This window comes from Astyanax mexicanus, chromosome 7, assembly GCF_023375975.1.
Source record: "Astyanax mexicanus isolate ESR-SI-001 chromosome 7, AstMex3_surface, whole genome shotgun sequence".
Taxonomy (NCBI): domain Eukaryota; kingdom Metazoa; phylum Chordata; class Actinopteri; order Characiformes; family Acestrorhamphidae; genus Astyanax; species Astyanax mexicanus.
The window spans coordinates 30,241,145-30,256,988 of record NC_064414.1 but is presented as its reverse complement, the minus strand read 5'-3'; the positions used below and the strand labels follow the sequence as shown (position 1 = coordinate 30,256,988).

Here is a 15,844-nt window from a genome sequence, read left to right as displayed (position 1 = left end):
GAGTACAGACTGTGGCCAGGCCTTCTTGTCCAACATACTGTAAGTGTCTGACTTCACAAATGTACTTCTAGAAGAGTGGTTGAAACTTCCTTTAAACACACCCCTAAACCTTGTGGAAAGCCTTCCAAAAGAGTTGAAGCTGTTATAGCTACAAAGGGTGGCCTTACATCATATTAAACTCTATTAAGGAGTCTATAACTTAAATCCATATGCATACAAAGCCATACTTTTGACAATATAATGTATATAAATGATTCATGTTCTGATTTAATGCTGTATATTAACTTTTATTTATAAACTTTTTTTCATTCTTTTCTTTTTGGCAATATGCAGTATTTGCAAAAACACTGAAAATGCTGTTAGATGTTTTTCTTGCATATTGCATGAAGCTGGTTAGGCAAGCACAAAGGCTGTATGAACACGAGCTCAAAATGCTGACATGCTTGGTCATGTCCACAGTGATCTAAGATCATGCTGGTGTTGAATAAGAGAGGGTCTGTCTTTCACTCTTACCAGCCTGGAACAGCATAGTGATTATTGAGCAGTTTTCTTTTTTATTGCCAGCTACTCTAATTCCTGGACAAAGGTCATCTTAAAAGAACCACACCTGTTTTTACAAGAGGAAATTAAACCTACACCCCTCCTCTCAGGGAAAAATGATGTGTTTTCAGTAAACAAATGGTACCACTTTAAAATAAGACTACCTTTATAAAGGGTTTATAAATGGTTTACAATTAGTTTATTAATGGTTACTAATTAGGATGTAAATGTCTTAAAAATCATTAATAGTCAGTTATAACACATACATAGAAAGGGCAACAATGACCTGTTATGAAATAATGAACCCACAGCCATCTATATTGTTGCTCTTTCTATATATGTGTTATAACTGATTATTAATGATTTTTTTTTTTAATAATTTTATTTCTAATTTTTCCCATTTTTCTACCCAATTTACACGGCCAATTACCCAACCCACTCATTAGGACTCCCCCTATCACTAGTAATGCCACAACACACCAGGAGGGCGAAGACTAACACATGCTTCCTCCGATACATGTGAAGCCAGCCACCGCTTCTTTTCGAGCTGCTGCTGATGCAGCATTGCCGAGCAGCCAGCGCGCTTGGAGGAAAGCACAGCGGCTCGGCTCCGGTACATCAGCTCACAGACGCCCTGTGCTGCAGACATTACCCTAGGAGTGATGTGGGGAGAGAGCGCCATCTACCCACCCAGAGGGAGCAGGGCCAATTGTGCTCCCTCTGAGCACCGGCAGCTTGATGGCAAAGCTGCATGAGCTGGGGTTCGAACCTGCGACCTCCTGCTCATAGTGGCAGCGCCTTAGACCGCTGGACCACTCGGCGCCCGATTATTAATGATTTTAAAGCATTTACAACCTAATTAGTAAGCATTAATAAACTAATTGTAAACCATGTATAAACCCTTTATAAAGTCTTATTTTAATGTGGTACCAATTTTGTTTTGTGGAAGAATGTATTTAATTTACCCTTAACCATTTTATACACAGTCAAGTCAGAATATTATGACCAGCTCCATACACCATACACCTATGACCATACACTCACTGAGCATCTTTTTAGCTCCGCTGATCATAAAGGACACTCTGTATTCCTGTATCTGTTTCTCTGTATACTTTATTATTAAGTTTGCTTGGAAAAGTCAACTTACTGTTCTTCGTAATCTTCTTCTTATTATTATCTTATTCTGCGCTCAAAATTTAATCACTATCTCCTCCTACAGCTTGTGACGTAGACATACTAATAGACATACAATTTTTGAGATATGAAGACAAAAATCGGACGTTCTTTACAGAAATTTCGACGATTTGACGTTTTCGTACAATTGTCGTACGAAGTTTCCCCATAGGAATGAATGGGGGGGGCCTTTCTCTCCCCTGCTCTTCCAGTACTGTGTGTGTTTGGAGGAGCTGCTGTATGGAGCAGATACTGATCAAAAGTTTGGACACCCCGACACCCCAGCCAGGGCTTAGCAACCAGTTAGCAACACCTTAGCAACCACCTGGAAAACATTAGCAACTGCATGGCAACCACTTTAGAAATGATAGCAACTGCCTAGCAATCAAATAGCAACAGTTTAGCAACCACCTGAAAAATGTTAGCAACTGCCTAGCAACCACTGAGCAATCATATGGAGTTTGTTAGCAACTGCCTAGCAACCACAATAGAAATGATAGCAACTGCCTATCAACCGATAGCAACAGCTTAGCAACCACCTGGAAAACGTTAGCAACTACCAAGCAACCACTTAGCAACCACTTTAGAAATGATAGCAACCGCCTAGCAACCAGTTAGTAATCAAATGTTTTTAGATTTCAGCATTTAATCAAAAGTTTTTAGATTTCAGCATTTAACCAAAAGTTTTTGGATTTAAGCATTTAACCAAATATTTTTGGATTTAAGCATTTAACCAAAGGTTTTTAAATTTTAGCATTTCATCTAAAGATTTGGCATTTAACCAAACATTTTTAGATTTAAGTGTTAAAATCCTCCACATGTGTCTAGGAAGAAAAATATGGAGAACATAACACATGGCTATCCTAAGTCAAAGAGCCAGCAGAGTTTAAGTAAGAAAGAGGAGAACAGGCAGTAAATAGCGGTACAAAAATCTGATTTAATTTTACTGATACAAACAACTCCTACATGATGTAAAAATGTACAGGTGCACCTATTTTACCTGTTTGCATACCCAAGGTGGTACAGCCAAACCAGTGAGTTGTCTTTTAGCCAAAAAGAGGGATTAAGTTAACCACATCAGAGAAGTAATACAATAAAATTAGGCTACAAGAGCGCATTGGCCTTAAAGCATACCCCATGGTTCTCTCTCTCTGTCGGCCATCTTGGTTCAGGTCCTTTTGTAGTCTCCACCCACAACTCTCTCCCATGGCTCACCTGAGAGAGAGAGAGCGAGAGATAGAGAGAGAGAGAGAGATACTGCACGTAAGCATTTAACCAAAAGTCTTTGGTTTTCAGCATTTACCCAAAAGTTTTTGAATTTTACCATTTAACCAAAAGTTTTTGGACTACTTCTCAGCCAAAGTATTTGTATTCCACAATTTAGCCAAGGCTTTGGGCTTTAGAATTCAACCAAATTTGCTCCATTGCTTCATCAGTAAAAAATATTTCAATTCCAATTTAGTCAAATAAACATTTTTACTGATTATAATTTTGCATAAAGGGGATTGGAAAAAGAACAGATAAAGGTAATATATAAGATGTAAACAATATAGGTAAGATTGTGATATCAAGACTTACATATTCTTATGTATTCTTAAGTATTATAAAAATGAAATAGAAATTATGAATTTCAAGATAAAGCGCCACCTACTGTACCCACCCAGAGAGCATAGACAACTGTACTTTTAAATACTGTGCATAGTATTTTGATTGTCAGTTGCAGCCATAATTATTCTGATCAGCTCAGATATTTTGTTTTGATGCAGGAATACGAAGCCTTTTTTGTGTTGCTGCTCTCAGTTCTCTGTGTAGCCATGTGTTGGGGTTGTTGCTTTGTCTTGAGCCACATAGGTTAGGAGATGATAAGGAGATTCTGAGACTTCTGGTGGACTTTGGTAGTTCACTGGTGGTGCTTGGCAGGGTTCTCCGTGCAGCCCCTCGACTGTCCATTGTGGCTGTTGGGGTGTTGTTGTCCCTCAAACAGAAGTACAGACAAAAAATGGTTCATTTGTGATTAAAAGTAATTCCATAAATGTTGTTCTAAGACACTATAGGGTGGGCTTTAATTCATATTAGCCCCCCCCCCCATATCAAACCCACTCCAACGCCCTTGATAGCAACAACCGCGACGTCCACCACTTGCCGGCCCTCTGCCTGGGAAACCAGGAGTTTGGTGATACATTTCACTCGGATGGGAGACTCCTTTTTGTAGGGCGTCATCAGCCGTGAAAACATTCTGTGTAAAGAAAAGACCACAAACATACAAAATAACATGTTTATACTGTTTAATTCATTATGTTTCACTTAATTTATTGTATTACCCATGATTTAACGGTTCATATTCAAATATTTTATTAAACTATATATTATTAAACTGTTTTTGGACTAAGTGGGGCTATTTTGCTGTTATTGTTCTGTTGTGTAACGCTTAGCACTGATTAAATATTACATAATAAAAAATAATATGAAAATAATTAAAATAGATATTTTTTTACTTAGCAGCACTTGTGTCCCCATTTTAAAGTGTCTGGGTGGAAACAACACCACGCATCTCTACCAAGCAATTAAAAAAGATATATTTTTATCTATTTTCATATTATTTAAATAGTACCAAGCATTACATATACAGAACAATAACAGCACAATAGCCCCACAAAACCCAAAACAGTTTAATATTATGGTTTATTCTCCCAACCAATCAACAAATAAAATATTTGCATATGAACAGTTGAATCATGGGTAATACAATAAATTTGGTGAAACATAACAAATATTTTATATTTAGTCCGTTGTGCTCTTTTGTTTGCAGAGAATGTTTTCACAGTCGACGACTCTCTACTAAAAGGAGTCTCCCATCCGGGTGAAATGCATCACCAAACTCCTGGTGCCCCGGGCAGAGGACCAACAGTTGGTGGACGGTGCGGTTTTTGGGATGTCAATCAGACACATTCCTAAGTGATTACTTATTGGATAGAAAATGCTGTGTGGTAATCTGAAATTCTGTGCTGAGTATTTGTTTATAAACAGTCTGACACTCTTCTGAGGTAGAAATCAGACAAAGAATAAATCTGCTCTGGGAAGTCATTGATTCTGACCCACCTGGAGATGAAGGCAGGGGAGAAAAAATAAAAAAAATTCCCGCACCGACCGCGCCGTCTGCGTCCTTAATAAAAACTTTTAAGAACCAGGGAATGGCGAATAGTTTTATACAGTGCATGTGATAATGTGGTTTACAAATCAGACATTAAAGATAATGAACGTCTAGCATGAACTATTATTTATATCGTCTCATTGCTGTGTGCATCTGTAACAAAACATTTATAGGAACTATTAAAATAAAGAAATAGATTTGTGAGCCTGTACATACATAAGTGTAAATCATCCAATACAGTGTTGGACAAAGTTTATATCACACTATCGTTTGTTTTGTTACAAACAGTATAAAAGCTACTGCCTGTGGCTAAATGGTGGAATGCCAATACTTTTGGCTGATTGAGCTGTGTTCTAAAATTTTTGGTTAAATGCTAATATCCAAATACTTTTGAATAAATGGTGGTGCAGCACAGATATGCCTCTTTATGGTTTAGTATATCTTCAGCCCAGCAGTGTAAACTCTTAAAAGCAGAAACAGTTATGATCATAAACCACAAGCACATGTCTTTCTGAAAAATGCCAATTATAAAAAAAATACTTTCATAGGGTTTAAAAGGGCTGATAAAACCTTTAGAAAAACACTGCAAAACACCACAAAACCAGCAGAAAAATATAAAAACCATAGAATATTTGTTTTAGCAGGAAAGGATAGTAAGCTTAATTGAATGTGTTTAAATTCAAAAGACAGGTATAAAAACAATTAAACACATTTTATTTTGAATTAGTTTAAACACAACACACACCTAATTAAAAATCAAAAGCACAAACACATGCCCTCCCGCCCACCCAAAAAACCCTAACAGAACATGCTAAGAAATATTACAATCTGAACACAAAAACTTGTCAAATTACCACATTATGGTTCATTAAAAAGTGGGCTTTCAATGTTTAAAATGACCTCCCCTTCCCTCACAACAGTTACACCACTCCACACAGTGGCGGGAACGCTGAACTCCTCCATGGTGTCACTGAGGAGAACAGTCTCATCGCCTTTTGTGGAGATTCCCACGATCTCCATCTCCACTGTGACCTTCAGTGACTCTGGTTCCTGTAACACAGAACATGGTGATAGGAGTAAGTTTTAACAGTCTACATTCTTTTCTGGTACAACAGCACAACAATAAAGTGTTAAACTACGGCACTGTAGTTATTAGTAGTGATGGGTCAGACTCTTAGCCGGCTCTTTGAAATAAACCACAAAAGCTGACTCCAGAGAGTGAGCCAATATATATATATATAAATATAAACGTATAAATTAAAGTTTTACGATGATACATATAAACCACAATAGAAGACAACATAAAAATATACATTAAGGAAGAAAACTAATGATAGAAATAGAGAAATATTAACTAGAGGCAACAGTGAAAGCTCCTCATAAACTCATTCAGTTTTTAGGCAAAGTAGAATAAAGTCCAGTAAGAAGATATCAAATCAAGTATTTACAATGATGACCGGACTTAGCCCAGTGTCTTTTTGAACGTAGGACCAGGTCTGGGCCTTATTCGGTTTCTGACTGTGCTGGAAGCTATTGCTCCGTTCTTTGGAGAAGGGATTTAATCCAGCAGATTTACGCCAGCAGTTTCAGGTCAGTGGCATTCTGCTCATTCGTTGATACTTGCTTTTGTTTTCTTAGCGGTTGTTATACTGGAGAAAAAGTTAAACAGCACAAATATGTTCTCTATACAAAACCTAGAATGTATTTTGTTTGATTACTGTGGAATGTTTATTTTCTCAATGATCTGAATTTAAATTTGCTCAGTTTATTGCAGGCCAGGCTCAAAAATTGAGCTCAATCAGTTTTTAATTTAATCCCTGAAAATGTTTTATTTCCAAGGATTACTGCACATGTTTATCTCTGTAAAACCCTGGAGGAGTTCTTTCAAACTATTAGTGTTCCAACACTACAAAGCTGTACAGCTCAGTACATCAGAGTCAAATTAGCTCATTTTATTGCAGGCCCTGAAACTGAGCTCAATCAGTCATTATGTTCATCCCTGACAAAGATTTTATTTCCAATCATAACTACAGTTGTAATGTCTAATGTGTGTTCCTATACATAAAACTTAGTTACATTTTACATGGTTACAGTGGTATAAAAAAGGCTTGGCACCCCTGATCATTTTTCTTTATAAATTATTGGTTTGCCTACAAGTTTCAGTTAAATATATCATGGTCATAGTTTTTGCCCTATAAAAGTAGGAACATAAGAAATATTCAGTGTCTGTAAATGTATAGCTAAATAAATAAGAAGTAAGTACAGCTGAGATAGCTTTAGGAATTTTGTTAATGAGTTTTTGGGGAGAAAGTCAGGTTTGATGGGGAGAGTGAAGGAAATGCATCTTGTTCTGTGTACAGCTTACAGTGTGAGCTGTTCCACCAAACAGACACTAGAGTGTAGTATGGGAGCATCAGGATCCAGTGTTGCGTTTGTCTGCTCTCTCTGGCAGCTCCTTCCCAGTGTGAAGCCCCGCCCTTCAACCTGAACTAAAGTGGAGTCCCTGCATGGAGCACCCTCTACTGCTCTGATAGGGTATTTACTTTTAGCATTTTTCATGACTTTATACAATTATCACTTTACAGGGCAAAGTTATATAATACTATATACCTATGTGTTTTTAATTTGTTTTCCTAAGTGCAATGCTTTAGAAAATGTGCATTTTAAAGGTATTTTATGTAAATATTAGTTTTAGTTTGAATATATATATATATATATAGATATATAATACGTTTAGATACAGTAATTTCAGTGTATGGTGTCTAATACATTTTGTCCTAAGTAAATCCAGTATGAGAGGTGCCACTTTTTATGGGTAAAAGATGTTTTTCTTTAGTCCCGACATCTTTATTTTTGTCAGTGGTGTGCAGTGAGGCCCTTCTAACCCTTCAGGGGTGACAATAGGTGCATGTAAATCATTACATACTATTTAATAAGCATATATTTTATAAATTTACTAAAATAAAAAGCAACTAATTCAAACTGACAGTGTCTGACAGTGGTTCTAACCAATCAAAGCTTTTTAAAATGGCTTCTGCCCCCCTGTGTCTGCGTGGCCCTTCAGCTGGTTTTGAGAAGGGTGTAGTAATGAGTCTGTTACATATATATATATATATATATATATATATATATATATATATATATATATATATATATATATATATATATGTGTGTGTGTGTGTGTGTCTGTGTGTATATGTATATATATAAATAAAAGTGGCTGTGAAAAAACTCAATCAGAGCTGGAGGAAGAAACACTGTAAGGAACCAGGATTCAAATATAAAAGGACTAACATTTTAATATTATTCATTTGTGTGAAATCAAAGGAATTATTATGTTGTATTTTTGTATGTTTAATTATTGTATTTAAGTATAAAGAAAGTTACTTTAGATACCAGTTTTTGTGAAACTGAGAATGCTGCATATGAAATGTTATTTATATTTATTACATTGTTACTTTGTGATGCAAATCATTATTATGTTACATGTTTTCAGGATGTTTTTTTTGGAACATTGTATGTGAAAAGTTATAGTTTATCCTTTCAGGAATACTTTAAAAATGTCGCTGAATAATAATACAGATTTTCTGATAACTGCCCACTAGATGGAGACTCTGCTGTGTTGTTTTGTGTTCATATGACGACACACCTGAAAACATTCTAAAATCTGACTAAACGATCTAAAAACCAGTCTAACCAGTTAATGTGATACACACCTCAGAAATACCTTCAGTTTATGAAGAGACGCTGCGTTACGACACAGACGACTGATTTTACTGCAGAATCCAGAAATATAAAGGTAGGATTAATATTTTTGATTAACTTTAAATGATCTAATTTTTATAAAAATATATTCCTTCTTACACAGTGAGTTTGATCCTGCAGTCTTGTTGAAGTTTGTAGGTTGAATTTTACTATGTTGTAAAAGAATCCATGTGTGAAACAGTAATGCCTCTGTTTTGGAGGAAGCTGATGTTTAGCTTTTTATTAGCCAGATTTTTATTAATCTCATTATTTCCATTAAACCTTAAAATAAGGAAGTGGTTTGTTGGTTTATGTGGAAATCTTTTTTGTTTCTTTGTTTGGTTGAGACAGTTCAGTGTCTGAAATTTAAATATTCAAATACAATCATGGCTAAAAGTGTTGGCACCCCTGAAATGATTTCTTTTGAGAGTATTGTAAATAGACACACAAAAAAACAGAAAAAACACCATATAAAATATATATGTACACAACTTTCTTAATGTTTGAACAATTACAAGAGATACTTTTATTGTTTTTATATTTATTTAAAATTGTCCTGTTAAAAATATTTATCATTGGTTTGTATATTATATCTATCAGAAGCAGATTATATCTGTCCAATATAATTTATTTTACTCCAATATTCAATACGCAGAGTGCATTATTAATATGATGGCATGTTGAATCAGAATTTTCACAGTAATAAATGTATACAGAAATAGAGGGTCAGGTGGACGGGTGCTTGTGTTACAGAGTGAACAGGGTGGATTTAACACACAACTGCTTCACAAGACTCAGTGCTAGATAGTGTATATGAAGCATCAGGCTGGAGGATTAACACAACAGTTCAGATATAATAAAGAAGACATTGTTTAGCTGTTTAATGCGTCTGAATTTGTATTTAGTGGTAAATTAAATGATTCAGTGCTGCTGGGTTTGAACGGAACAGAAGTCTTGGGAATAAATAAATAAGGATCATTATTCAGAATAAGGTTTATACAGGTCCTCAGATACACAAAGTCATTTCAATAAATGTAATTATTTTATTATTCTTTTCTGATCGAATAGTGAAAGTGTTAGCTAGAAAAACTGCATTTATAATTATAATAATTATAACACAAACAATGATACATAAATAAGGTGTATTTATATGTAAATGAGAGCTGTTTACTGAGACTGTGGTATGAACAGTAAATGATGATGAGCCTCCATAAATACAATAAGTTAAATGTTAAACTCTGTTCAGATCAGCTCAGAGGAGATCAGTTATACTGCTCTTCTTCTTCATCTGTTGAAGCAGTGGATTTACACTGCAGTTTATTTCTGTTGTGAGGAATTGTGCTACCTTGCTGAACTGTGCTCCACTACTGAATATTTAAAGTAATAATACAAAAAATGCACCATATTAGAACATTCTCCTGGCAGAAGTGTAGGGAGGATAACTGAATAGCCTAAATCACTGTATCGGTGTGAAGTTAAGGTAAAAAAGTTGATTAGAAACCATTTTTCTTTAGTTAGTTTTTAAATTGTTTATTATTATTATTATTATTATTTATTATTTGTTTAATTGTTATTTACTTTTATGTAACCCTGAAATAAATAATGACAGTGAGCTCAGGCTGTTTAATGCGGTCATGGAAAACAGAATCATCATGAAAAACTTATGAAAACATTATAAAATGTGGGTCAGAGTATGTGCAGTGCGGGGAGGAGCACTTTTGTACGGGTAGCAGAACTCAAGTGAGGGGGCGGGGCTTACAGGAAGACAGGTGAGACTCAGGTAAAGGAGGAAGTGAAAGTAAGTTCAGTCTCCGCCATTAGAAGAGGACAGAAGTCCGGATTCACTCGGTAAGTTCAGAACTGAAGAGAATGTAGAACAGAACCGTGTAGCTTAAAGTCAGAACCGGTTCTAAAGGTTCCTCAGATCCAGAACCGGTTCTTTAAGCTCAGCTCATTGTCCGATTCCACTGGAAGAACCAGGATCAGCATCTAGATCAGAGCGGCTGGAGAACAATCAGCTGTAACAGATCAATAATGCTGTAAACTGAAGAGAAATGCGCAGATATAGATTGATATTTATTGATCACAGTGTAGTTTATGCTGTTTAAAGCGCATTACTGCTTAATGTGGGCTTTGATCTGCTGGGGAGATAAAAACACGGAACTGCTATAAAGGCGTGTTTATATGCAGTAGCGCTGTTCAACCAGCAGGGGAGCAACGGAGCTCAAGATCACGTGGAGTGTTAGTGTTTTTAATCCTGCTGTTTTATATTATACTTAAATAATCTCTCTATTCTGATTCAGTAACATAATAATAATATTATTAATAATAATAGAACAGTGTGTATATTTATAATGTAGTGTAATGCAGTAATATTACTAATAAAAATTAAATTATAATAATTATAATAACAGTAAATGTTTCTGTAATCTGTAGAATAATGTGTAATAGGGTAAATCACACTGTTATGTATCATTCTCTGTTTGTTTTGTTTTCATTAGTTTATCAGGTTTTGTTTAATGCAGTTCTGATGATAATGTCATTATTGTAAGAATAAAGGTTTTATTGTAACGGCTGATCTGTTCTCAGGGGTCGGTGTCGGCAGTGTTCAGCTGTATGTGAATGAAGAAGAGTAAATGATGGATCTTCAGAACTCCAGCAGTGGAGGAGGACCTCCTGTCCTAAAGTGAGTAAATTAAGTGATGGGTTTAATATGTAAAGTAGTTTTGTATTTTAATGGTTTCAGCTGTAATCCTTGACCTGTGATCTGCATATTTTACAGTTTTAAAATATTGAGAACAGAGTCAGAACCCTGTACTGTATTTAAACAAAGAGAAACGCTTAACAAACCAGACAGTTATTCTTATAGTAGAATGTGTTTCTAATCTGTATTTAAAGTACATATCTGCCTTTAATATCTAATAGTTAATATTAATAATATGTTTCCTTCTGGCACAGTAACAGTATTAGGTGGTTGCTGTAGTGATATTATACTGTTGCTGGGTGGTTGCTATGGTATGGGGTGGTTGCACATTTATGTTCAAAAATATGGTCCATATATTTTAACATAAATGTGACGATTTGCTCAAAATCTGGATCGTATTAGTCTGTAGTGAAAGTGAACTCTGAACCAGATCCATTCTGAGGATCCGTCTCGGATTTTACCACACGCTGTCTGGGTTTACATTAGCATTAGAAATGAGGAAATCCTGATGTGCTGCATTTATATAGATCAGATGGAAGTGATTGGGTTTGTTATTAAAGCTGTGGAATGAAGCTTCTCACAGAAAGACTTGTTCTATTCTGTTCTGATCTGTATCTCTGTTAGAGTTCAGTATAAAATATACCTTTTAGTTTATAATTACAGTATAATTGTGTAATTGTGTAGCTCTTACCAATACATGTTATTAACTAGTCACAGATCTATAAAATACATATAGTAAATATGATCTAATCAGGTGATGACATTGTGACATCATAACAAACACAAATATATTCAACAGTATTGTTAAAGAAATTAAAATATGTATATTTATTAGACGAGTGTTTTTCAGTTTGGGGCAGCTGACAGAAAGCTTCGAGACGCTTCTGGGACGGTTATGAAGAAGTTAGTCTGGAACCTGTGAATAAGTTTTAGTAAAGGAACACATTACTCCACACTTTACTCTCATCATGGATCATCATGAAGATCTGTTTACAGGGAGAAGAGAGCAGCATCTCCAGCCCCCAGTGGAGTGTCTATGAAGAGTGACTGGTCCATGGAGAAACCTCCAGTCTTCAGCAGTGGAGGAGGAAGCTCTGGGTCTCGGTACATCACTGCACTAAACTACTGTTCTGTTCTGAGAGTGAAGCTCTTCAGTTCCTGATCTTTATTAAAGATGTGCTGTGTGTTGGAGTTTCACTGTGTAAATGCTGGAGTTTCACTGTGTTTAATGTTAACAGAACTGAAACCCAGAGAGGAGCTTCTCCAGAACCCAGCTGTGTTTCTATGAAGAGTGACTGGTCCTTTGGACCACATCGTCCTAATTTCAGCAGTGAAGATATGACCTCTGACCCACAGTGAGTGAAACATCACTTACATCATTTACTGATTTTTACTATAATTTACATTTTTAAAGCATAACACACACACACACACACACACACACAAGAGGTCAGTGTGAGATTCTCTGTATGTAATGATCAGTGTAAACAGCTGGGTGTGATGGGAAGCAGGGTTTAGAACAATGAGAGTAAATTACAATATCAGCTACAGGTTGGAGAATTACACATATCTATATTAGGGGTGTGTGATACTGATAAAATCAATATCTATTTTTTTTTTTTTATTTTGTCATATAAAAAACGTATTAAAAAAATAAAGATAAAAAAAAGTATTTTGCATGATTCAAAAGAATGTTTAGAAAAGTATTCTATTCTAATGAACTGCACTTCTTAAATGATCGTAAGATTTGCTTATTAAATATATATCAAAACAATATATTCAATATTTAAACATTAAACTCACACCTCCAAATATTGAACAGTGCACCATGTGACCTACCAGATATTCTTGAATAAAAGCATCAGTGTTAGAAAAGCAAAACTAAATTATATTTATATAAGTTATATCAATCAAATTAAAACATTAATTGTATTAATCACAACAATATTCTGTGAAGGGACAACAATCATTGTGCAGTGTGTTGTGTCTGGCAGACTAGATTATTTTTTGTTTTATTGCTAATGTCAGTATAAATTAGAATATTCTAATGTGCTGAGTAACTGATTTTAACTGAGAGCTTTAATGTAGGAAATAAACACTAGAGTAGCTCCATATTCCATCTTTAACAGCCTGGAAAGAGGAAACATGCCTTCAGCTGTGTGTGTGTGTGTGTGTGTGTGTGTGTGTGTGTGAGCATGGGGGAGAGAGAGAGAGAGAGATTTGGAGGAAAATGAAGCGTGAATGAAAAACCCACAATGGTCACAGAAATAACTTGAATTTGACAAAAGTAATACTAAATAAAAGTTATATGAAAATAAATAAATGAAAGTCTGACATTGATTTTAAACTGTGCTTCAACATAATTGTTTTAAAAAGTAAACTCATTAAACAGGCCTGGACAAAAATGATGGTACCTTTGAAAATAATGTGACTAAAGGCACATGTTAAATCAAGGTGTGTCCACTAATTAGCATCACATGTGTCTACAGTCTTGTAATCCATCAGTGGGTCTATATATATATATATAGGGCTACAGGTAGTCACTGTGCTGTTTGGTGAAGTGGTGCGTACCACACTCAACATGGACCAGAGGAAGTGAAGGAAAGAGTTGTTTCAGGAGAAAATTAAATTAAATTAACCCTCTATTGCATGTTGTTGCCATATGGCAACAAATTCTTTTTATGAGTATTTTCAATAGAGAATGACATAATATCCACCACTTTTCCCATTGTGTGTGAAAATGGGACTTTACTTTTGAAATATTTATCAGTTTGATGACATCAGTTAATCAGGAAATCCTGTTTGCCAACCCTTTCCATGTGGATGTGCCACACTGTGAAGGTCATGTCAAAGTGGGAACCTATACATTGCTAGTTTTCAAACTTCAAGACATATTTTGATCATAAAAAAAATTCAACATAAATCTGGGGTAAGTAAGCTTTCATTTTTTATAATTGAATCCAAATATAAAGTTATACTTTCTCTGTAAAAGGCAAAAATGAATTTGTTGCCATATGGCAACAACATGCATACAGTGACATTCATTCTATACATGTATCCTAATGGGCTCCCATTGAGTTACATAGGACAGGGCTATCCTGGCACTGTATTTGCAGATAGGTATATGATTTTAACTTGAAAACATATTTAATTTCTTAACATTATGCTATTTTCACATTTTCATATGATATATTAACAAATATATTAATTTCCTGATCAGAAAAAAATATTTTTTGCAAATGGTTTGTTATGGAAAGTGATAGTTCAATAGCTGTTTTTCTGCATGTATTGTATCAGTCAGCTAAACAAATACACATGATCATGATGTACCTGTTGACAAGAACAACTCACTGTGCTCTCACAGCCAGGAAAACTACTGTAGGGGCCGTAACCAGATCTACTGATTCTTCAGCATAAAGGATTCACCTTTATATTTTACATTCTTGTTGATTGCAGACGTGTAGCAGGAAGAATGGCAGATAATGGAAGAGGGGAGTCAGATGGAGCGTATGATGTTACTGATATTCCAGCATGGGATGAAGGTCCTAAATCAATGGAAGAAAGCGGAGCTATGGAAAACAGCAGCACACCAACAGTTTTCAAAGATAAAATGCATAAAGTCAGGAAGTCTTTCAAAGGAAGCATCAGACGAATGGGAGAAAAAAGCCCCCTGTCTCTAAAAAACAAGGGGTCCACAAGCAAAGAGATGGGAAACACCCCAGATCTTCTGGCACACACTCCACCTTCACCAAGTAAGTGCTACATTTTTAAAGAGATTGATAAATAAAAAGAGTGATTTTTTTTCCCTGCTCAAGGTCAGGAGTTGAAACCTGACATACAAACTGGTGGCCTCTGCTGGAGGTAGATCAGTGTAGCACAAAGAGTACTATTTATTATATTACATTGACATCAATTTATTATTTTAATTTTGGCAAAACATGTTTCATTTGCCTCTTGTTCTCAATACAGCTCTGTTTGGTCCCTGTTGTTTGTTGTGTTTTAAATAAATCAGATTGTTCATTGAGTAATTTAAATTGCCATTTTGGCCCATTAAAAGGCACATATTATTAATAATATTGTGACATTGTCCAATTTATAGCATTAAAACAGCTGTGGTAGATGTGCTTATTTAGAATGCACAGTGTCCTTTTCAGGAAAAAAAGGCTAAAAACATTGTCATAGATTAGCTTTTGTTTACATTGCATGTTCAAAAAAGTATCATCTGGATTTATCTAAGCAAATAGGTAACATCATTTCTGCATCTGTGTAGATGCATACTGCATCTATGCAACCCTTACTGATGCAGTGAGTAGCTTCTTATTTGTTAAAACAACCATGAAGAAAAAACATCCTGTGGTCTTGGGAAATATGATCTGTTTCAAAAATGTTGCATAAATAGCCGGCTTTAATCAGAGAAAACATCAATTCAGATAGCTGAAACTACTAAAATAGGGTTACAAACTGTCAAATCCATTATTAAACAGTGGAAGGAAAGTGGGGAAACATCATCTATGATGAAGGAATGTGGGAGG

General features: G+C 35.3%; 2 protein-coding genes across 3 annotated transcripts in view; one reads left to right on the top strand and one right to left on the bottom strand.

Moving 5' to 3' along the window:
• LOC103023885 (exocyst complex component 3-like protein 4) overlaps positions 1 to 15,844 on the bottom strand; it is a 71,469-nt gene that overhangs the window by 24,165 nt on the left and 31,460 nt on the right. The gene's annotated exons all lie outside the window — the stretch shown is intronic.
• LOC103024407 (exocyst complex component 3-like protein 4) overlaps positions 1 to 15,844 on the top strand; it is a 40,419-nt gene that overhangs the window by 4,846 nt on the left and 19,729 nt on the right. The window contains exon 3 of the mRNA XM_049481609.1: positions 14,769 to 15,064. Within this exon, the coding sequence (XP_049337566.1) occupies positions 14,769 to 15,064 (296 nt within the window). The remainder of the gene's footprint in view (positions 1 to 14,768; positions 15,065 to 15,844) is intronic.